Source organism: Budorcas taxicolor, chromosome 15 (assembly GCF_023091745.1).
Source record: "Budorcas taxicolor isolate Tak-1 chromosome 15, Takin1.1, whole genome shotgun sequence".
Taxonomy (NCBI): domain Eukaryota; kingdom Metazoa; phylum Chordata; class Mammalia; order Artiodactyla; family Bovidae; genus Budorcas; species Budorcas taxicolor.
Genome location: NC_068924.1, coordinates 21614225 through 21638276, shown reverse-complemented (window position 1 = coordinate 21638276; position 24052 = coordinate 21614225). Strand labels below are relative to the sequence as shown.

The 24052-nt window shown below is 41.1% G+C and overlaps 1 protein-coding gene across 1 annotated transcript in view; it reads left to right on the top strand.

Moving 5' to 3' along the window:
- ALG9 (ALG9 alpha-1,2-mannosyltransferase) overlaps positions 1-24052 on the top strand; it is a 107771-nt gene that overhangs the window by 16425 nt on the left and 67294 nt on the right. The window contains exons 5-9 of the mRNA XM_052652826.1: positions 1196-1284; positions 3624-3759; positions 9730-9817; positions 9999-10104; positions 23793-23915. Coding sequence (XP_052508786.1) covers positions 1196-1284; positions 3624-3759; positions 9730-9817; positions 9999-10104; positions 23793-23915 — 542 coding nt within the window. The remainder of the gene's footprint in view (positions 1-1195; positions 1285-3623; positions 3760-9729; positions 9818-9998; positions 10105-23792; positions 23916-24052) is intronic.

Genomic DNA, 24052 nt, shown 5'->3' with positions numbered 1-24052 from the left:
CTAGGCAATTATAGAATAGGGAGAGACAGTATTAAGAGAAGTAATAGCTAAGAATTTTCCAGAATCAAAGGAGAAAGGACACTAATCCACAATTCAGGAAGCCTAATGTCCTGAGCTGGATATATAAAGAGTAATTAGGGATACTGTGTAAAACCAAGAGTAAAGAAGATCTTACAGGTTGACAGAGGACTAATCCAAATCTTACAAAGAAACGTCAGGCAGTAAAACCAACATAAGCCTTCTCAAGAGCCAGAAGACAAAATATACGTTCACAGTTCTGTGAGAAAATGACTGTCATCCTAAAGTGATAGATTCAGCTAAAGCACCTTTTAAGACCAAGAGCTAAATAAAGGCTTTTCTGACAAAATGAAAAAAATATCAAAAACCAGAATTTACCATTAACAGATCCTTACTGCAAAGAACCTTCTAAAGGATATATTAAGGAAGAAGCAAAATTATTTCAGAAAGAAGCTCTGTGATGCAGTTAAGAATCTGAGCAAGAAGAGTTAACACATGGTTATGTCTGAACAAATATTGACTAAATGAAGCAACAATCACCTCTACTGATGTTTTACTTATCGGGTTGAAAAGACCTATAAGACAGAAGTTAAAGGAAGTATATAATTTATTGAGGAACGTTGACTTAGATAACCTTTTATTAAAACTTTGGTGCGCCTCTTAGTCTTCTTTCCTGATAACTGCCCTCTGTTGAGCAGCTCTTTGCCTGGCACTCTTCTGAGTGCTTTGCCATGCATCGTCCTCACAGAAACCTTATGCAGTAAGTATTATCATTATCCTCATTTAACAGACGAGGAATCTTACAGAGATGTTACTAGGCTAGGGGGCCTCTGCTAGTGAGTGGAAGGGCCAAGATTGTAACCTGTGCATGTGTGGTCTGTTATTTTTCCGTTACACCAGGCTGTTTTCCTACTGATGTTAGTTATAATCTAGCATAGATTATTCTGTAGACATAATCTATAGAAAGTATACATTTCCTCTTAGGTACAGAGCTTCTCTCCTGCATAAGGAATAAGAATGTTTATGCACATGAAATTGCTAACAGACCTGTTGAGACAGTCCTGTATTTGACTTTAGATCTTCAGTGTTCTCTGTGATGCAGGCCTGTTTTTGTGCTTTAAATTGAAATTTCCATCCTGAAGGTCTGCTGTGTTGATAGCCTTTGCCTTCCCTCTAGGGCTGTGTGTAAGAAGTTTGGGCTGCATGTGAGTCGAATGATGCTAGCCTTCTTGGTTCTCAGCACTGGGATGTTTTGCTCGTCATCAGGTAAGTAAAAGAGCAGGTGAGGGCATAAAAGGTTCACTGACATTTCGCAGTTGCATCAAACAGAAGAACTTGTCCAGATGTAGGTTATATTTGTATAACATGTCAGTAATTTCCAGAGTCCTATGATCTGCCCAGGTGGCTCAGTGGTAAAGAATCCACCTGCCAATGCAGGAGACATAAGAGACACAGGTTTGATCCCTGGGTTGGGAAGATCCCCTGGAGAAGGAAATGACAACCCACTCCAGTATTCTTGCCTGGAGAATCCCTTGGACAGAGGAGCCTGGCAGGCAGCAGTCCATAAGGTCACAAAGAGTCAGACACGACTGAAATGACTTAGCATGGTTTCAAAGACCCTGGTCTTGATGGTTCTATTTTATGCCAGTTACTTGCCAGGGATTCTATAAAAGTACACATCTTCTGTTGAATTTTTTTTTTTTTAAGTAAGCTTCTGTAAATTTAGAATAAAATCCTTAATGTAGAGTGGTGGCTTTCCAGCTGTGCTGCATTTGAACCTTTGTGGTTTTTGACCTGCGCCAGAGTGGCCTGTTCCTAAAAGGTAGCCTGTTCCCAGTTACCCAGAAAAATTTAGTTACTAGATGTAATTTTCTGAATTTTAATTTTGGCTTGTGTGTACCAGAATCTAGTACAGATATTAAATGTACACAAAAATAGTATCTAGTGTAAAAGTATTGATATATACTTACTTTTCCTTCAATGACTATATCTTAATCCATGTTCTACAGAGACCTCAGGCCTCTTACCTGAATAGCTTTGAGAGCCTGAATGAGACTATGTTCTGGCCTCTAAGTGGGCAGAGACCTCAGGTTCCTCTCCTCCCCTTGGGGCTGGAATCAGCAGCATGGGATGGCATCAGTGTTGTTTTGCATTTGTCTGGGAAGGTTGTACTTCACATGTCTTTTTAGTTATTTTGCTAGTCCTAAAATGGATTCTTGTATGAGGGAGATACCTGGGAGTATCTTTAGTTTTATAATTTCAGTTGAGTATGTTAAGGCACAAATAACTTACAGGCATCCTTTGATACAGAGCCTCTGAACCCTTTGCTGAGTTTTTTTTTAATTAATTTATTTTAATTGGAGGATAATTACTTTACAATATTGTGATGGTTTGTGCCATACATCAATATGAATCAGCCATAGGAATGTCTTTGCTGAGTTTGTTTTTTTTTTTTAATTTAAATTTATTTATTTTAATTGGAGGCTAATTACTTTACAATATTGTATTGGTTTTGCCATACATCAACATAAGTCACCATACTGCCTGTTCACTGTGGTTCTTGTTGGAATTGGTACTGAGTTTTGTTACCTAGTGCTTGCTAGGTGAAGCCCTTAAACAGCAGGGAGAAGCAGGTCTGCATTTTCATGTAGAGTTAATAGAAATGCCTGGATGAAATGTTACTGTCACAGAGACCCTGAAGGTGGTCAACAAGAAAGTTATGTGATGAAATAACTAGGGGGACATCTAAAGGCCAAACTCCCGGTGGCGGTGGATGCAGGGTGCAAAGCAGTGCTGCCGTCTAACAGATGTGGCTCTTCAGAGGCTTCTGAGAGCTCCGCTGGGGGACAGGCTGCTGCTTGGACAGTCTCAGAAGACTATCAGAGGATTAACTTCCTCCGAAACAGATTGTTAACAATGGCTCTAAATTTATTTTATTTTATTTTTTTGGCTGTGCTGGGTCTTTGTTGCTGCACAGGCTTTTCTGTAGTTGTGATGAGCGGGGGCTCCTTTCTAGTTGGGATGCAGGCTTCTCACCGCGCTGGCTTATCTTGTTGTGGAACACAGGTCCTAGGGCATGAAGGTTTCAGTAGTTGCAGGTCCCGGGCTCCAGAGCACAGGCTCAGTAGTTGTGGCGCACAGGCTTAGTTTCTCTGCAGCACCTGGGATATTCCTGACCACAGATCGAACCCATGTTCCCTGCATTGGCAGGTGAATTCTTTACCACTGAGCCACTAGGGAAGCCCCAACGGCTCTAAATTTCTTGAAACATAATTTCTGCCTGGAAATAAAACCTGAGGGTATTCCTGGGGAACCTGAAATCCTGTAAGTTTTAGACTTGGAGTACAGGCCAGGAGATAAATGACATTGAATAATTGGGTGACATGCTGGTACATAAAAAAACAGGACTATGAAAATAAGAAAATTGTTGAACTTTTTTTTTTTTAAGGAGAATTACTTTACTCCTCATTTCTAATATAGCATTGCTCAAAGTATGTTCTTGGTTATTGACATTTTGCAATGCACATTCATTTTTAATAATTAATACCTAGTATATTTCAATCCCTTGTCTCTTTCCCTCCTTTTTTCATTTTTTTGTCTTGCAGCATTCCTTCCTAGCAGCTTCTGTATGTACACTACCTTGATAGCCATGACTGGCTGGTATATGGACAAAACTTCCTTTGCTGTGCTTGGAGTCGCCGCTGGGGCCATCTTAGGCTGGCCATTCAGTGCAGCTCTTGGGTAAGAAACTAATGTGATTCATCTTCCATGTGTTACTGGGCATAAAGTCCATCTGAATGTTAGGTTGTCTCCATAGTCTCTAGGTGGGGCTGAAATTATGGGAATTAATTATATAAAGATTCTGGGAAATGGAAGAATATTTCTCTCATGTTTAATTCTAATAAGAGCAGTGACTATTAAGCATCTGCTGTCTGCTTGTCAGTCGCTTAATCATGTCCAACTCGCTGCGACCCCATGGACTGCAGCATGCCAGACCTCCCTATCCATCACCAACTCCCGGAGCCTACTCAAACCCATGTCCATACAGTCAGTGATGCCATCCAACCATCTCATCCTCTGTCGTCCCCTTCTCCTCCTACCTTCAATCTTTCCAAGCATCTGGGTCTTTTCCAATGAGTCAGTTCTTCACATCAGTTGAGTACTGGAGTTTCAACCTCAGTATCAGTCCTTCCAACAAATATTCAGGACTGATTTCCTTTAGGATGGACTGGTTGGATCTCCTTGTACTCCATGGGACTCTCAAGAGTCTTCTCCAACACCACAGTTCAAAAGCATCAATTCTTCGGTGCTTAGTTTTCTTCATAATCCAACTCTCACATCCATACATGACCACTGGAAAAACTATAGCTTTAACTTGACATACCTTTGTCAACAAAGTAATGTCTCTGTTTTTTAATATGCTGTCTCGATTGGTCATAACTTTTCTTCCAAAGAGCAAGCGTCTTTTTATTTCATGGCTGCAGTCACCATCTGCAGTGATTTTGGAGCCCCCAAAATTAAAATCTGTCATTGTTTCCACTGTTTCCCCATCTGTTTGCCATGAAGTGATGGGACCAGATGCCATGATCTTAGTTTTCTGAATTTTGAGTTTTAAGCCAACTTTTTCACTCTCCTCTTTCACTTTCATCACGAGTCTCTTTAGTTCTTCCTTTCTGCCGTAAGGGTGGTGTCATCTGCATATCTGAGGTTATTGATATTTCTCCCTGCAATCTTGATTCTAGTTTGTGCTTCTTCCAGCCCAGCATTTCTCATGATGTACTCTGCATATAAGTTAAATAAGCAGGGTGATAATATACAGCCTTGACATACTCCTTTCCCAATTTGGAATCAGTTTGTGGTTCCATGTCCAGTTCTAACTGTTGCTTCCTGACCTGCGTACAGGTTTCTCAAGAGGCAGATCAGGTAACTGGTATTCCCATCTCTTGAAGAATTTTTCAGAGTTTGTTGTGATTCACAGTCAAAGGCTTTGGCATAGTCAATAAAGCAGAAGTAGTTATTTTCTGGAACTCTCTTGCTTTTGCGATGATCCAGAGGATGTTGGCAATTTTATCTCTGGTTCCTCTGCCTTAGCTAAATCCAGCTTGAACATCTGGAAGTTCACCATTTACATACTGTTGAAGCCTGGCTTGGAGAATTTTGAGCATTACTTTACTAGCGTGTGAAATGAGTGCAATTGTGCGGTAGTTTGAGCATTCTTTGGCCTTGCCTTTGTTTGGGATTGGAATGAAAACTGACCTTTTCCAGTCCTCTGGCCACTGCTAAGTTCTCCAAATTTGCTGGCATATTAAGTGCAGCCCTTTCACAGCATCATCTTTTATGAAGATTTGAAATAGCTCAACTGGGATTCCATCACCTCCACTAGCTTTGTAGTAATGCTTCCTAAGGCCCACTTGACTTTACATTCCAGGATGTCTGGCTCTAGGTTGGTGATCATACCATCGTGATTATCTGGGTTGTAAATATCTTTTTTGTACAGTTCTTCTGTGTTATTGCCACCTCTTCTTAATATCTTCTGCTTCTGTTAGGTCCCTACCATTTCTGTCCTTTATTAAGCAGATCTTTTTCATGAAATGTTCCCTTGGTATCTCTAATTTTCTTGAAGAGATCTCTAGACTTTCCCATTCTAAGTTTTTTTCCCTCTATTTCTTTGCATTGATCACTGAGGAAAGCTTTCTTATCTCTCCTTGCTATTCTTTGGAACTCTGCATTCAAATGGGTATATCTTTCCTTTTCTTCTTTGCCTTTCACTTTTCTTCTATTCACAGCTATTTGTAAGGCCTCCTCAAACAAAGATTTTCCCTTTTTGCATGTCTTTTCCTTGGGGATGGTCTTGATCCCTGCCTCCTGTACAATGTCAGAAACCTCTGTCCATAATTCTTCAGGCACTCTGTCTATCAGATCTAATCCCTTGAATCTATTTCTCACTTCCACTGTATAATCATAAGGGATTTGATTTAGGTCATACCTGAATGGTCTAGTGGTTTTCCCTACTTTCTTCAATTTAAGTCTGAACTTGGCAATAACATTCCATTATTGTATGGCTGTCCATAATTTATTTAACCATTGCTTTGCTGGTAGGCATTTGGTTTTCAGTTTCTTTTTTGTTATTATACACAATAATTTAGCAAACATTCTTTTACATGTCTTATGGAAATTTATCTATAGAATAAAATTTTTTAAAGGGAGTTATGACGTCAGAGAATAAACATTTAAAATTTCCTTGTTTGGATTTTAAAGGCTGGTTTCCCCACTTCCAATCTTCTCTTCTCTTCTGCATATCATTCTCAGATTATTATATTTCTCAAGGTTTTATGTGGGACCCTCTTCTGTACTTCTGCTGTCTCTCCATCATCTTGATGAGTCCCATATCTTTATATCTAGTCCACTCATCTCTTAAGCTTCCCTCATATCTACCTGGCTGCCTATTAGATATCTCCATTTAGATAGCTAAACATGTACAAAGCTGAACTCATCATCTTCCCTCCATATCTGTCCTTCACTGTGTTTCTAGCCCAGTAAGTGGTACCACCATCTGTGCTGGGCCAGGACCTGAAAATCCTCTGTGACTCTTTTGTTTCTCATGTCATGTCTTATGCCTCTGGAATGTCTCTTGAATCTGCTTATCTTCACCTCTCTCTGTTCCTCAATGCAGCTTCCTAAATATTCTTCCCATTTCCAGTCTTAGTCCTTATAAATCTCCTCTCCATACTCGAACTAGAGTTATCTTCCTACAATGCAAAGATGATTTTATTGCTCTCTGTTTTATCTTAAACTCTATAATAGATTCTCCATTGTTCTGTGTCACAGAGAAGGCAGTTTGTAGCCTGTGGGTCACACATTCAGGTGGCCTGTTTTTGCGCAGCCCAAGAACTGAGAGATTTTACATTTTTAGAGAATGCACACCCATGCATGTGTGTGTGTACACGTGCACACCCCCCCCCACACACACACACGCACACATACAGAGGAATATGCAAGAGACCAAAGCAGAACTTTAGGTTTGGCAAAGGCTAAAATATACGCTATCCGGTCCCTTAAATAAAAAGTTGGCCAACCCCTGCTCTTTGGTGTCCAAACATTTTTTTAAACAGCTTTACTGAGATGTAATTCAGTAATATACCTTATACGTAATATACCATATAATTCACTCACTTAACTCGTGTAATTCAATGGTTTTTATACAGTTATACAACCAACACCAGAGTCAGTTTTATTTATTTATTTTTTTAATTTTTATTTTTACTTTATTATACTTTACAATACTGTATTGGTTTTGCCATACATTGACATGAATCCACCCAGAGTCAGTTTTAGAACATTCATCATCCCTAAAAGAAACCTGTACCCTTCACCAGTAACTTCCTTTTGTCCCCAAACCTACCAGTCTTTATTTCAGTCGCTCAGTTGTGTCCAACTCTTTGCAACCCCATGGACTGCAGCACGCCAGGCCTCCCGGTCCATCACCAACTCCTGGAGTTTATTCAAACTCATGTCCGTGCAGTCTGTGATGCCATTCAGCCCTCTCATTTTCTGTTGTCCCCTTCTCCTCCTGCCTTCAGTCTTTCCCAGCATCAGGGACTTTTCAGATGAGTCAGTTCTTTGCGTCAGATGGCTAAAGTATTGGAGTTTCAGCTTCAGTATCAGTCCTTCCAATGAATATTCAGGACTGATCTCCTTTAGAATGGGCTGGTTGGATCTCCTTGCTGTCCAAGGGACTCTCAAGAGTCTTCTCCAACACCACAATTCAAAAGCATCAATTCTTCAGTGCTCAGCTTTCTTTATAGTCCAACTCTCACATCCATACATGACTACTGGAAAAACCATAGCTTTGACTAGATGGACCTTTGTTGGCAAAGTAATGTCTCTGCTTTTTAATACGCTGTCTAGGTTGACATCCATTAATTTACTTTGTGTCTCTAGACACAAAAATCTACTCCATGTACCTGTTCTGGAGATTTTATATAAATAGAATCATACAGTATGGTCTTCTGTGTCTGGCTTCTTTTACTTCCCATGTTTTCAAGAGTCATCCACGTTATGACATGTATCAGTACTTCATTCCTTTCTAGTGATGGTGTCCAGACTTTAATGTGACTCACAAGGCCTTATGGTTTCCTCATTTTTACATCTCCATCCTCCTTTTTTCCGTCTCTCCATTCCTTTTCCTCTTTACTGGATCTACATTCAACTTTGTGAGTTCCTCAAATACCTCTGAGTTTGGGTGTTTTGATTAGTCTGCCTTCTGATAAGTGATTTTGGGATCACAGTTAATTACTCAGCACTGTGCTCTCATTTATTGACTTATCAAAGGAGAAATGCAGCTTCTATGGAAATGAAACTGGTGGTTCAGATGGTAGAGAATGTGCCTGCAGTGCAGGAGACCAGGTTCGATCCCTGGATCGGGAAGATCCCCTGGAGAAGGGAATGGCAACCCACTTCAGTATTCTCGCCTGGAGAATTCCACGGACAGGAGCCTGGTAGACAACAGTCCATGGTGTCGCAGAGTCAGACACAACTGAGCAGCTAACATTCTCATGGAAATGTAACTAGTTGGGGAGAAAAAAAAAATGGAATGTTAATGCAATATTTAGTTAATAGAATGTGGAATTTCAGATCATAGAGAGATGTCCACGTGACATGGCCAAATAGATGATAGCAATGATAGTGCCATGTAAATGGAGAGATCTCGTGGAGGAGGCAGGAGCAGAGCCTGTAGTTGACACTGGGTAGATTCGGTGTAAGTAAATAGATTGGTGTGGGAGGGAATTCACTGTGACTGGATCATGGGTAAAGCTCTGACTAGTGTCCTAGATTAAGAAGTCATGAGTATGAAAGTGATTGTTCATGAAACAGGAGTTGAAGCACCTGCTGAGAAAGTAAGTGTAGAGAGAGAAAAGTAGAACCTTGTCTTTGGGAGCTAGGACAATGCATGGTAAGGCACACCATGGGATAGGGAAGAAAGCCTGAAAGGAGGACTAGGGAAGAGCCCAGAAAAGATCATCGGGGCCAGGGAGTCTAAAGAGGAAGGAACAGATGCTTTGTGTCAAGTGCAACAGAAAGACAAAGGGAGATGGGGTTGTGGAAAGATACTGGGTCTGGCACAGAGGAAATTCCTGATGACCTCAGATCAGTCTTAATAACTTGATGTTAGGCCTTAAGGAAGAAATAGTGAAGGCAATGCACATATGCTACTTGCCTGAGAAATTCAAGTGAAAGGAAGAAGGGCAAATATTGCATATTGGAACTATACTACATATTGGAAAGGGATATATCAGAATTGAAGTGAAAGTGTGTAATATTATTTTATTACTAAAGTGTTAATAAATCATGGAAGGGAGAAATAGGTATTTATTTGGCAGGGTGGGAATAGGACAGTAAGGTAGTTTAGTTATGATTAATATATTGTAAATGTCCACTGTACATAAATACTTGTAAAATGGAGCTCACTCTGAAGCTGAGTATTTGTATTTCTTGTACACTGTGGAATGCATCATCCTCTGATGAGTTCTGTGAAGAGATCACATTTTTATTTTTGAGAAGACATCCTCTCATGTACCACCTTCTTCCCTCACGATAATTGCTGGAGACATCTGATTCTCAGTTCAGCATGAGTTATGTGTGAATCTGTCCTGTTTGAGTCTGTATTCTCTGAGTATTTAACTCCCCACTTCCTGTTTCTCTGTTAAATAGTTTACCTATTGCCTTTGATCTGCTGATCATGAAACAGAGGTGGAAGAGTTTCTTTCATTGGTCGTTGGTTGCTCTAATGCTGTTTCTGGTGAGTTGTCTTTTTACATTATTTTGTTCTAAAGTTGTAAGGAAAGCAACTTGTGATGTGGATGGAAAAGAGAACCTCAGGAGTTGATTCAGTTTTTCATTCTGAAGTCTACACTGTTAGCATTGTGATGATGTTTCCAGAGCAAAACTCTACAATCGCTTTGTTTTCTGCTCTGTTTTAGGTGCCTGTGGTGGTCATTGACAGCTACTATTACGGGAAGCTGGTGATTGCACCACTCAACATAGTTTTGTATAATGTCTTTACTCCTCATGGACCTGATCTTTATGGTAAGGCCGTATGAAGTTAGGGAAGCGTTGGAGGAGAGTTTAATTGGTCTCAGCTTTGAAATTTTAATTCAGTTGCCTCATTTATCAAAGATAGCCTTTTGTTATTTAAACAAAATGTAATCTTCTTTTCTTATTTAAAAATAAATGATCTTTGAACACAGCACAATGATGGTATGTGGCAACTAAATATTTTTCCTTGATTAATGTTGATACTCAGTTCTGGCTTCCTGTTAGTCTTGCAGCCTCTTATTCTCAGTTACAGAGTGGTAAGGACTCTGTCCGGCATGCCTTGGCTTTTGATGCTACTCATTTAAAATTAACTTACTTTCCTCTTTTCTCATTAGAAAACCAATATAATAACAAAAATAAGAAAATTAAAACATTCATAATCTCTTCATCCTCAGATAGCTATTGTTAACACCTTGGAAAATATTCCTCCAGGCATTTTCTATACAGGTACACATTTGGTTTTCCTTTTTAATTTTTTTATTGGGTTAGCCAAAACCTGAATGAACCTTTTGGCCAACCCAATAATTTGTGTTACTTTAGTATTTTGCATTAGGGGAGAAAGTTCACAAAATCTGTAGACGAAGTGTAGCAAATGAGGGTGAGGTCAGCTTGAGAGGGTAGATAGTTTGGCCAGTTTAGCATTAAGAGGGGAAAAAAGGGAATGCCTTTAGTCTGGTCGTGGTTTAGTTGCTAAGTTGTGTCCGACTCTTTGTGATCCCATGGACTGTAGCCTGCCAGGCTCCTCTGTCCATGGAATTCTCCAGGCAAGGATACCCGAGTGGGTTGCCATTTCCTATTCCAGGAGATCCTCCCAACCCAGGGATTGAACTCGGGTCTCCTGCATTGCTGGCAAGTTCTTTACCGTCTGAGCCACCTGTGGTGGGACAGTCTGGGGTTGGTTCTCCAGTTTCTGTCCATCTCTACCCCTTGCCTGATGGTTTTCTCTCAGCTAGTCTTCTATTTTTTTGCCTTTTCCAACCAGCCCTGGAGCCTGTTTTTTTGGGGTTTTTTTTGGTGGGGGGGCACCCTGAGAGCATTTGAGTTAGTGACCACTACAGAGGGATAAGCTAGAGATCTTTCTGATCAGATCAGTCAAGTCAGTAAACATTTTATAAGACAACTTATCATTAAATAAGTATAGTTTCTTCTGCCTTAACCTTTTGAAGATCTTAGATCTTTCTTTGTATGTGATTATCTTAGACTCTGGTGTGAAACACATTAATGTTATCTCTGTCTCTCTAATCAGTTTAACCCATGCCCATTTTTCTTTACCACTTTGCCAACAGAACCAGCAGATTGAATAAGATTTAAAGTAAGTGTGTGAGTGAAATTTCGTTGGGAAAGAATCCATGGGGTCGCAGAGAGTTGGATACAACTTAGCCATAGAACAACCACCACCTGGGATTTGGGGAACATTGTCATTTTAGATGACAAGTAGTAGGTTAAAAATAAAATGAATTTACAAACTGCATAGAGAATAATTGCTAAGTGAAGGAATTTTAACAGACTTGTTTATGTGGCTCTAAGATCCCTAAGGATATGGAAAAAAGTCCCAATTTTCAGCTTTTGCCTCTAGAGGTCTCCCTTTATCTAGGGAGAGTTGCATGTTTTTATTTGCCCATTGTTTTAGTTTACTTGTAAAATTTTATTTAATTCCTCAAGACAGTAGAAGGGGGACTCTACTTCTGGATCTGGATTGCATATTAGAACTTGATTTATGTGCAGCCTATTAGAAACATAATGTGCATTATAGATGGGTGAATAAATTGTGTTAATTTGAGTTTAATCTTGAAAAATTGACTTCTGTACCTTTGAAATGGGTTATTACGTATTGGTATTCTGACTGCTTATTTGTAAAACTTTGTGTGAGAACCTATGAAAGTTTTGTAATTTGTATATTCCTCTAGATTGGTGAAGTTTTTACAGCTAAAAATAAGTACGTTGACAGAGTAGGAAAAAAAGAATAAATTCTGACCTAAGTTTATATTTCTGATTTAACAGTGGGTAAGCTTTGGGATCCAGAGAGCAGTGGCCAGTCTGCCTGGATGTTGGCATCTGCTGTTCATTTCAGCCAGTGTTTTATGGGGAAGAGTCCTTGCGGTTCTGTTCCGCCTGCTTTAGTGAACCTGGGTTAGCTTCAATTCAGATTTTGCTACGTTGAATGTCCAAGAATTGATCACTTTCCTATTGATAGAAGAAGCTTTATTGGGAAAGAGGGAATTATTCTCATATTATTATTGTTGTTTGCTCACTAAGTTGTGTCTGACTCTTTTGTGATCCCATGGACTGTAGCCAGCGAGTAACCTCCAAGATGGCAGAAGTTATACCAAAAAAAGATGTCCTTTTCATCACAGGGGACTGGAATGCAAAAGTAGGAAGTCAGGGGCTACCTGGAGTAACAGGCAAGTTTGGCCTTGGAGTACAAAATGAAACAGGGCAAAGGCTAACAGACAACACAGTGGTCATTGCAGATACCCTCTTCCAACAACACAAAAAATGACTCTACATATGGACATCACCAGATGGTCAATACTGAAATCAGATTGATTATATTCTTTGCAGCTGAGAATGGAGAAGCTCTATACAGTCAGCAAAAACAAGATCAGGAGCTGAGTGTGGCTTGGATCATGGACTCCTTATTGCAAAATTCAGACTTAAATTGAAGAAAGTAGGAAAAACCATTAGGCCATTCAGGTGTGACCTAAATCAAATCCCTTACGGTTATACAGTGAAAGTGACAAATAGATTCAAGGGGTTAGATCGGATGGACAAGAGTGCCTGATGAACTATGGATGGAGGTTCATGACATTGTATAGGAGGCAGCGATGAAAACCTTCCCCAAGAAGAAAAAAATGCAAAAAGGCAAAATGGTCGTCTGAGGAGGCTTTACAAATACCTGAGAAAAGAAGAGAAGTGAAAGGCAAAGGAGAAAAGGAAAGATATACCCATTTGAATGCAGAGTTCCAAATAACAGCAAGAATAAGAAAGCCTTGCTAAGTGATCAATGCAAAGAAATAGAGGAAAACAATAGATGGGAAAGTCTAGAGATCTCCTCAAGAAAATTAGAGATACCAAGGGAACATTTCATGCAAAGATGGGCACAATAAAGGACAGAAATGGTATGGACCTGACAGAAGCAGAAGACGCTAAGAAGAGGTGGCAAGAATACACTGAGGAACTCTACAAAACAGATCTAATGACCCTGATTACCACAGTGGTGTGATCACTCACCTAGAGCCAGACATCCTGAAGTGTGAAATCAAGTGGGCCTTAGGAAGCCTCACTAAGAGCAAAGCTAGTGGGGGTGATGGAATTCCAGCTGAGCTATTTCAAATCCTAAAAGATGATGCTGTGACAGTGCTGCACTCAGTAAGTCAGCAAATTTGGAAAACTCAGCAGTGGCCACAAGGCTGGAAAAGGTCAGTTTTCATTCCAATCCCAAAGGTGGGCAATACCAAGGAATGCTCAAACTGCTGCATAATCGCACTTATTTCACATGCTAGCAAGGTCATGTTCAAAATCCTCCAAGTTAGGCTTCAACAGTATTTGAACTGAGAACTTCCAGATATTCAAGCTGGATTTAGAAAAGGCAGAGGAACCAGAGATCAAATTGACAACATCTGTTGGATCCTAGAAAAAGCAAGGAAATTCCAGAAAAACGTCTGCTTCATTGACTATGCTAAAGCCTTGGACTGTGTTGATCACAATAAACTGTGGAAAATTCTGAGAGATGGGTATACCAGACCACCTGACCTGCCTCCTGAGAAACCTGTATGCAGGTCAGGAAGCAACAGTTAGAACTGGACATGGAACAACAGACTGGTTCCAAATAGGTAAAGGAGTACATCAAGGCTGTATATTGTCACCCAGCTTATTTAACTTATATGCAGAGTACATCATGAGAAATGCTAGGCTGGATGAAGCACAAACTAGAATCAAGATTGCAGGGAGAAATATCAATAACCTCAGATATGCAGAGGACACTACCCTTATGGCAGAAAGTGAAGAGGAACTAAAGAGCCTCTTGATGAAGGTTAAAGAGGAGAGTGAAAAAGCTTAAAACTTAATATTCAAAAAGCTAAGATCATGGCATCCAGTCCCATCACTTCATGGCAAATAGATGGGGAAGCTATGCAAACAATGAAAGGCTTTATTTTCTTGTGCTCCAAAATCACTGCAGATGGTGACTGCAGCCATGAAATTCAAAGATGCTTGCTCCCTGGAAGAAAAACTATGACCAACCTAGACAGCATATTAAAAAACAGAGACATTACTTTGCTGCCAAAGGTTTGTATAATCATGCTATGATTTTTCCAGTAGTCATGTATAGATGTGATAGTTGGACCATAAATAAGGTTGAATGCCGAGGAATTAATGCTTTTGAACTGTGGTGTTGGAGAAGACTCCTGAGAGTCCCTTGGACTGCAAGGTTATCTAAGCAGTCAATCCTAAAGGAAATTAATCCTGAACATTCATTGGAGGGACTGATGCTGAGGCTGAAGCTCCAGTACTTTGGCCATGTGATGCGAAGAGCTGACTCATTGGAAAAGACCTTGATGCTGGGAAAGATTGAGGACAGGAGAAGGGAATGACAGAGGACGAGATGGTTGGATGGCATCACCGACTCAATGGACCTGAGTTTGAGCAAGCTCTGGGAGACAGTGAAGGACTGGGAAACCTGGCATGCTGCAGTTCATGGGGTCACAAAGAGTCGGACGTGGATCAGTGACTGAAGAACAAGACTGTAGCCCATCAGGCTCCTCTGTCCATGGACTTTCCCAGGCAAGAATACTGGAGTAGGTTGCCATTTCCTTCTCCAGGGGATCTTCCTGACCCAGGGATTGGACCCACGTCTCCTATACTACAGGCGGATTCTTTACCATTGAGCCATGGGCTTCCCTAGAGAACTGTCATACTGGGCATCCACAGGACAGATGTGTAGTCAACCAGACTTTAGGGGGTGTTCTATGGTGGTAGAATTTTTTTTTGCTTTTTTCTCATCTTTGGCTTTGACAAATCTTCAAGGGTGTCTGATTTCCATGTTAATGCCATTTTGCTTTAGCAGGCTTGCAGAGAATATTTATTCCACCTGGGAATCGGTAGTCTTTCTGTATTCTAGGTCTTTAGTAAAGATTCCTCATGTGTGAATGAAAGAATGAACACGTTCTGGAATACCCCTCAGATTGCATCAGTGCCCTGATAGCTATTATATCCTAGAACTATTTTGTTAAGCCCTGTTGTGTGCTAGGTTGGGATTATCTTTGTACAAGTTAAGAATAATAGAAGTAGGACTTCCTCTGTCAGCACGGTGGATAGGAATCCGCCTGCTAGGAGACTTGGGTTCGAGCCCTGAACTGTGAAGATCCCACAGGCCTTGAAGCAACTAAAACCAGGTGTAGCAACTACTGAGCCCGCAAGCCACAGCTACTGAGCCTGTGTGCTGCTTGATCGCATGTGCCCTGGAGCCGTGCTCTGCTCCCTGAGAAGCCCACGCACCCAGAGAATAGCAACTAGAGAGTAACCCCCACTCTCTGCAACTAGGGGAAGCCTGTGTGCAGCAATAAAGACCCAGTGCAACCAAAATAAATAATTTTAAGAAAGAATCAGTTCAGTTCAGTCGCTTAGCCGTATCCAACTCTTTGCAACCCTGTGGACTTCAGCACACCAGGCTTCGCTGTCCATCACCACCTCCCAGAGCTTACTCAAACTCATGTCCGTTGAGTCGGTGATGCCATCCAACCATCTCATCCTCTGTCGTCCCCTTCTCCTCCTGCCCTCAATCTTTCCCAGCATCAGGGTCCTTTCAAATGAGTCAGTGCTTTGCATCAGGTGGCCATCAGGTGGTACTGGAGTCTCAGCTTCAGCATCCATCCTTCCAGTGAACACTCAGGACTGATCTCCTTTAGGATGGACTGGTTGGATCTCCTTGCAGTCCAAGGGACTCTCAAGAGTCTTCTCCAACACCACAGTTCAAAAGCATCAATTCTTCAGCACTCAGCTTTCTTCAGCACTCAGTCCAGCTCTCACATCCATACATGACTACTGGAAAAACCATAGCTTTGACCAGATAAAGTAGTACTTTACCACTGTCAGCTAATTTTATGGTAATTGTTGAGTCCATTCAGTAAATATGAAAGACTAATCTTTTTAAAAATATGTATTTGTTTACTTGGCTGTGTTGGGTGTTAGTCGTGTCATGTGGGATCTTTCGTTACGGCACACAGGCTCTTTAGTTGTAAAGAACGTGAACTTTCTAGTTGTGGCCTGTGGGCTTCAGAGCATTTAGACTCGGTATTTGTGGCATGCAGGCCTAGTTGTTCTGTGGCATGTGAGATCTTTTTTAAATTTTTATTTATTTTAATTTATTTTTTAATTGAAGGATAATTGCTTTACAGAATTTTGTTTTCTGTCAAACCTCAGCATAGATATACATATATCCCCTCCCTTTTGAACCTCCCTCCCATCTCCTGCCCCCTCCCACCTCTCTAGATTGATACAAAGCCCCTGTTTGAGTTTCCTGAGACATACAGCAAATTCCCATTGGCTATATATTTTACATGTGGTAATGAAAGTTTCTGTTTTACTCTATTCGTACATCTCACCCTCTCCTTCCTTCTCCCCATGGCCATAAGTCAGTTCTCTGTGTCTCTTTCTCCTTTGCTGCCCAGTAAATAAATTCTTCAGCACCATTTTTTTAGATTCCATATATGTGTTAGAATATGATATTTATCTTTCTGACTTACTTCACTCTGTATAATAGGTTCTAGGTTCATCCACCTCATCAGAACTGACTCAATTGCATTCCATTTTATGGCTGAGTATTATTCCATTGTGTATATGTACCACAACTTCTTTATCCATCCATCTGTTGATGGACATCTAGGTTGCTTCCATGTCTAGCTATTGTAAACAGTGCTTCAATGAACAGTGGGATACGTGTGTCTTTTTCAGTGTTGGTTTCCTCAGGGTATATGCCTAGGAGTGGGATTACTGGGTGGTTTTATTCCTGGTTTTTTAAGGAATCTCCATACCATCTTCCATAGTGGCTGTGTCAGTTCACATCCCCACCATCAATGCATGAGCGTTCCCTTTTCTCCACACCCTTCCAGCATTTATTGTTTGTAGACTTTTGATGATGGCCATTCTGACCGGTGTGAGGTGATATCTCACTGTAGTTTTGATTTGCATTTCTCTAATAATTAGTGATGTTGAACATATTTTCATGTGTTTATTCACCATCTGTATGTCTTCTTTGGAGAAGTGTCTGTTTAGTTCTTTTTGTCACTTTTTGATTGGGTTTTTTGTTTTTCTGGCATTGAGTTGTATGAGCTGCTTGTATATTTTGGAAATTAATCCTTTGTCAGTTGTTTCATTTGCTATTATTTTCTCCCATTCTGAGGGTTGTATTTTCACCTTGCTTACAGTTTCCTTTGCTGTGCAAAAGCTTTTGAGTTTAATCAGGTCCCACTTGTTTACTTTTGTTTTTATTTCCATTACTCTAGGAGTTGGGTCATAGAGGATCTTGCTTTGATTTATGCTGAGTGTTCTGCCTGTGTTTTCCTCTTATATTCTTATAGTTTCTGGTCTTACATTTAGGTCTTTTATCCATTTTGAGTTTATCTTTGTGTATGGGGTTAGGAAGTGTTCTAATCTCATTCTTTTACATGTAGCTGTCCAGTTTTCCAGCACCATTTATTGAAGAGGCTGTCTTTGCCCCATTGTATATTCTTGCCTCCTTTGTCAAAAATAAGGTACCTATAGGTGCAAAGGTTTATTTCTGGGCTTTCTGTCTGGTTCCATTGGTCTGTATTTCTGTTTTGGGGCCAGTACCATACTGTCTTGATGACTGTAGCTTTGTAGCTTAATCTGAAGTCAGGAAGGTTGATAACTCCAGCTCTATTCTTCTTTCTCAAGACTGCTTTGGCTATTCGGGGTCTTTTGTGTTTCCATATGAATTGTGAAATTTTTTGTTCTAGTTCTGTGAAAAATGCCATTGGTAATTTGATAGGGATTACACTGAATCTGTAGATTGCAGAGACATGATCCCTGAAAGTATAGTCTTGGCATGTGAGATCTTGAGTCCCCCACCAGGGATTAAACCCTCGTCCCCTGCACTGCAAGATGAATTCTTAACTACCAGACCACCAGGGAAGTCCTAAGACTTACGTTTTAAGAGATGCTTTGCTGCTGTACAGTTGTCAAACAGACAGCATGTCTTTGTCATGGAAACTCTTTCACTTGTTTGGCACTTTTTGGCAGTATTTCAGCTATTTTTTAAGAGTCTCCCCCCTCAAGTGCTTTGTTAGCTATAGCACCTAGTTTTTTAATCTGCAAATTTTAGATTAAGTGCTTTACGCCGATACTTTTTGCATACATCTCTTAGTGTTTTCTTACGTTGAAGAACCTAATAAGCCTATAAATACTTCTTGAATGAATGGATAAATGACTTCAGTTAAAGAAACATTCAATCAGTTGCTTTTGAGCATTGATTATGCTCCTCATAGAGTTTGCTGTCTGATAAGGCTGCAGACACATGAATAGGTAATTATAGTCCAACGTGTTATGTGCAGCAGTAGAATGATAGTCAGGGAATTGAAGGAGCAAGTTCATCTGTTGGTATCAGGAAAGACTTCTTAGAGGGGCTGGTCTTTGAGCTGAGCCGGAGGGAAAAGTAGGAGTTTGCCAGGAAGACACTAGGTGGATACACTGCAGAAAAACAGAATGTCAAATATCAGACTGCTGAGCCAAAAAGATTGAATATTGAGTTCATTTTTAAAAACTTAAGGTAGTTTTACAGCATTAGCCAATTTTACAGCATTAGCCAAGAACTACACAGGTGTAAGCAAGATAATGTCAATCTCTCCATTGTGATTGTAATAATATGCAGATGGTCCCCAACTTATGGGGGTTCCCAGCTGGCGCTAGTGGTACAGATCCCACCTGCCAGTGCAGGAGACATAAGAGACATGGGTTCGATCCCTGGGTTGGGAAGATCCCCTGGAGGAGGGCATGGCTACCCACTCCAGTATTCTTGCCTGGAGAATCCCATGGTCACAGGAGCCTGGCGGGCTACAGTCCATGGGGTCGCAAAGAGTTGGACACAACTGAAGCTACTTAGAACCCACCCTAACTTGTGGTACTTCAACTTATGATTTTTTTTTTTTACTTTATGATGGTGTGAAAGCAATACATATTCAGTAGAAAGTATACTTTGAATTTTGATCTTTTTCCAGTAGGTGATAAGGTATCTCTTGTGATGCTGGGCAGTGGCAGTGAGCTACACCTCCCAGTCAGCCACTCGTCATGAGGGTAAACCGTGGAAGCTCTTACAGCCATTCGTTACCTGGACAACCGTTCTGTTTTTCATTTTCAGTACAGTAACCAGTAAATTATATAGACCGTCAACACTGTCTTATAAAACAGGCTTGGTATTAGGTGAATTTTGCCCAACTGTAGGCTAATGTAAGTGTTCTGACCATGTTAGAGGTAGGCTAGGCTGAGATATGGTGTTTGGTATGTTAGGTGTATTAAATGTGTTTTTGACTTATGATGTTTTTAGTTTATGATGGGTTTATCAGGACTTAACCCCATCATAGATTGAGGAAAATATGTAAATATTTATTCTCTCTATTGTTCCTGGTTTTCAAAGGGACCTTTCTGTACTTTCTTGGCCAAATAGCATTTATTAATGACACATTCCAGGCCTGGACTGACTCTTGTCTTTTGAAGCCAGGGAACAGAGGCAATTTTTCGCAATTATTACTTGGATGAGGTCAAGAATACTCAATGCTTAGGAAATTTAGAGTAGTGTAGACATGGAAGTTGCAAAGTTGTAGGTGAAAAGTCTCTATGGGGTCAGAGATAAAGAGGTGAAATTTCGTGTTGCAAAAACGAAAGTGACTAGGCTTGGCACTGATTTGGCCTCTTTCCCTTGTAACATTTCAAGTTCTCAGATGTTGAGGTTGAGTGTTTTTGTGTGAAGAGCTGTGCTCTCTGATGAGAACGCAGGCCTGGGAGAAGCGTGGGAGGACAGGTGTGGGAGGATGGGTGTAAGAAGTGCTCTTCCCTCAAAATCGACAGCGGGTCTGCTCAGGGATGCCACTTGGAGCTTAGGATGTGATCCGTGCCTGTCTGTCTTATCAAATCTGTCAGACCACAGGACGGGAGATTTCAGAAGGTAAAAGATAGAGCCCTCGGTCAGAAGGCCCACGGCTTTCCAGTGCTGCAGCAGCAGAGGATGAAGCCCCAGAGGAGGCTTTGGAGGCATCTTAGGGTCACCCACTAGCATGGCCTGTTCTAGAGCCTTCTTTGTTTTGTTAATCATTTGTGTTGAACCTTGGTGGGTTTTTCCTCTTGGTGGCGCAAATTTGACATTTATAAGGATGATTTATTATAATTTAGTTCCTAGAGTTCTGTAAAACTGTAGGCCTATAAAGTAGTTCCCTTTCATTCAGTCGATGGAACAATGAACGTTATCCCTTCTTCTTTTAGTCTCTGACAAAGCTCTCTTGAGCTCATTTGAATGAAAGGGATTGAGGCACTTTCCATAAAAAGGGAGATAGGTGAGCCCCCTCTGCACCCTGCTTCCAGCTTCCTTTCACCTTACATTTTGCATGAGTTAAATGCTTAGCTTGTCATTCTGACAAATTTTTTTCTACAATACATAGTTCACTTTTGATAATTTCTGAGAGCAGTGTTGAGTATCTCACTGGAAAGAGATACAGGTTTTTACTCTTTTAAGGTAGATGCCTCATCAAGTAGGGGAGGACACTGGTTAACAGAATTCACTATTTTCTGTCCCCTTTTGCCCTTGTTTTTAAGACTGTTGTCACTTGAACCTTCCCAAATCTTGACTTATTCCCCAGTTTCTACCCGATCCTTCAGGGAAGTAACAGTCTATTACGAAATGTTCACAGCCTAGCTATGAACTTGATCTATGAGGTCCTAACACATAAAAATAGTTGAGTTTACCAACTTAATACTTTTGGTTCCACATCTCAGCGTACAGTATACCTTGGTTAAAAGGTAGACAGCCTTAAAATAAACAAATTAATAATGATTTAAAAAAAAAGTAGACAGCCCTAACAGGAGGGCATAGTAAATTGCGGTAAAGAGGAAAACACACAGCACTTTCCTTGAAAAAGCATGTATTAGTAAGGATCAAAGAGAAAGAGGCTTTTATCTGTTGATGTTTAAGCATCTGTAATAGATGACGTGAAGGGTGACCCCCTTTTTTCTAGTCACTCTGCTTTATCATCCCAGGGTCAAATTTCAAGAATTTTGTAAAGAAGAAGATGGGTCAGGGTTGATAGCATTGCCTCCACACTGGCGGTCAGGAGATGATTGTACGAAAACTTACTTCTCTGGAAACTGGACTTCTAAAGGACTCAATTTAGGAAACGTGCTGTTAAATAGTAATTAAAACCCAGAAAAGACGTGTATTTTCCATTTTGAAAATAGAACCATCCAATAGCTTTCTGTAGGAGAAGGAAACGGCAACCCACTCCAGTACTATTGCCTGGAGAATCCTATGGATGGAGGAGCCTGGCGGGCTACAGTCCATGGGGTCACAAAGAGTCAGACACGACTGAAGTGACTTAGCAGGCAGGTAGTTTTCTGGAACCTAAAAGATTATTTGTAAAGAATACAAGATACAAATGTCTCTAATGAGCTTGGCCTGGGACAGAGTCTCTCTTCCTGGACAGTCCCTATCCCTGGGTTTCGACAGCAAGGAGGGAGCTTTCCCTAAAGGTGACACACTGTCGAACCTGAGTCCTTCCCTAGGGTCCCCTCTGCATCTTCCTCCTCCCTTAGAGGTTTCTCGCCTTATGGGTTTGGTTTCTAATCTTATTTTGCTGTGCAAGCTGCAGAAGTGTCAGGCTTTTCTGAGTATTCCTCTGCCTTCTGATTACCCTTTTAAGCAATGCTGATTGCAGGAAATTGCTGTGGTGCAAGGCGGGTGTCACAACACACAGTGATTAAAACCCGCGTGTGTCATTCACTGCCTGATTGAAGTAATCACAGGAGGGAAGAGCAGATGAAAACCGGCGGAATGCGCCAAAGGGGGCTGTCTCTGATCGTTTGAGTTTCAGGATTTGGAGTTAAAGAATCAAAACTTGTGCGAGCAAGGCTTGCGTTTTCAGTCATGTTGTTTCATTCTGAATCCGAAAAGCTGAGCAGGGTCTGGGTCTCTGAACATGGTTTTCCTCAGAAAGGCGCTGCTTTTTGTGGAAGGTCCCCCTTCAACAGACACTGCTGAAAAGTGGTTGAGCACATCAGGGGGAAGGATACTGGAATGTGATAGGATAAACGGATAGGCAAAGCCCTCATAGCTCAGCCCTGTAAGACTGCACCCACCCCGCCATCCCCCGGCCCTCGGTGGGGAGGCCTCTGCTTCGTGCCGTTTGAAAGTCCAGGTTGTCACCTGGGCTTCTGACTGACCACATTAGAAGTTCCAGCAGCCCCCTTCTCAGGTTCAGCTAATTTGTCAGGTTCAGTTAATTTGCTAGTGTGGCTCCCAGGACTCCAGAAACACTTAACTTCTGTTGACCAGTTATTAGAAAGGGGACAAGCCAGATGGAAGAGATGCATAGGGCAGGGTGGGCGGGAAGATACATGGTGCTTCCGGAAGCCCTCTGTCCTTTTGGGTTTTTATGGAGGTCTCATTACTTGAGCACCATTGCTTGAATCACTGGCCATTGGTGTTTAAACCCCATTGCTATACCCTCTCCTCATTGCTATGCCCTCCCCTCTTCCCAGAGGAGGGAAAGACAGGACTGAAAGTTCTAACCCTCCAATCACTAGGTGGTTCCTCTCGCAACTAGTCCCCATCCTGAGGTTACCTAGGACTTTGCCAGAAGTCCCCGAATTAACATAACAAAAGACACTTCTCACCACTTTAGGAATTAGGAAGTTGTTTTAGGCGCTCTCTCCTAGGAATGGGAGTGAAGACCAAATAAATACTTCTTATTATAAATCATAATATTGCTGCTAAGCTATTTATATTGTTTGGTTTTCTGAAAAGTATTAGTCCCATCTGGGCTTGGCAATTTGGGCTGGATATAGTGGTCCAGTACTCATGTACAGATGTGAGGGATGAACAATAAAGAAGGCAGAACACCGAAGAATTGATGCTTTCAAACTATGGTGCTGGAGAAGCCTCTTGAGAATCCCTTGGAAAGCAAGGAGATCAAACCAGTCAATCTTAAAGTATATCAGCCCTGAATACTCTTTGGAAGGACTGATGCTAAAGCTGAAGCTCCAGTACTTTGACCACCTGATGTGAACAGCTGACTCACTGGAAAAGATGCCGATGCTGGGAAAGATTGACAGCAGAAGAAGAGGGTGACAGAGGATGAGATGGTTGGATGGCATCACCAATTAAATGGACATGAATTTGGACAAACTCTGGGAGATGGTGAGGGACAGGGAAGCCTGGTATGCTGCAGTCCACGGGGTCTCGGACAGTTGGACACAACTTGGCGACTGAACAACGACAAATAGTGGTCATGAGAGCTAAATATTTGAAACCTGATTTCTAAGGTGGGGGGAGTGGCTTGTGGGCTCTCACTTAGATGAGGTACCATCAAATTTGCTTGACAAGGAACACTGTGAGTCAAGCATTGTAGTAGGTATTGGAGGCATCCACTAATGATTTCTTGTCTCTTTATTTCCCTCAGGTACAGAACCTTGGTATTTCTATTTAATTAATGGATTTCTGAATTTTAATGTAGTCTTTGCTTTAGCCCTCCTGGTCTTACCACTGACTTCTCTCATGGAATACCTACTGCAGAGATTTCACGGTAAGTGGAATAAGGAATGATAGATTTGGGGGAGGGAAGAGAAGTAACGATGTATACCAAGAAATAAAAAACAATCTGCTTATTTTATTTTCCATTTTCTTTCTATGGAAATGGTTGGCTTATTGCATTTTTCCATC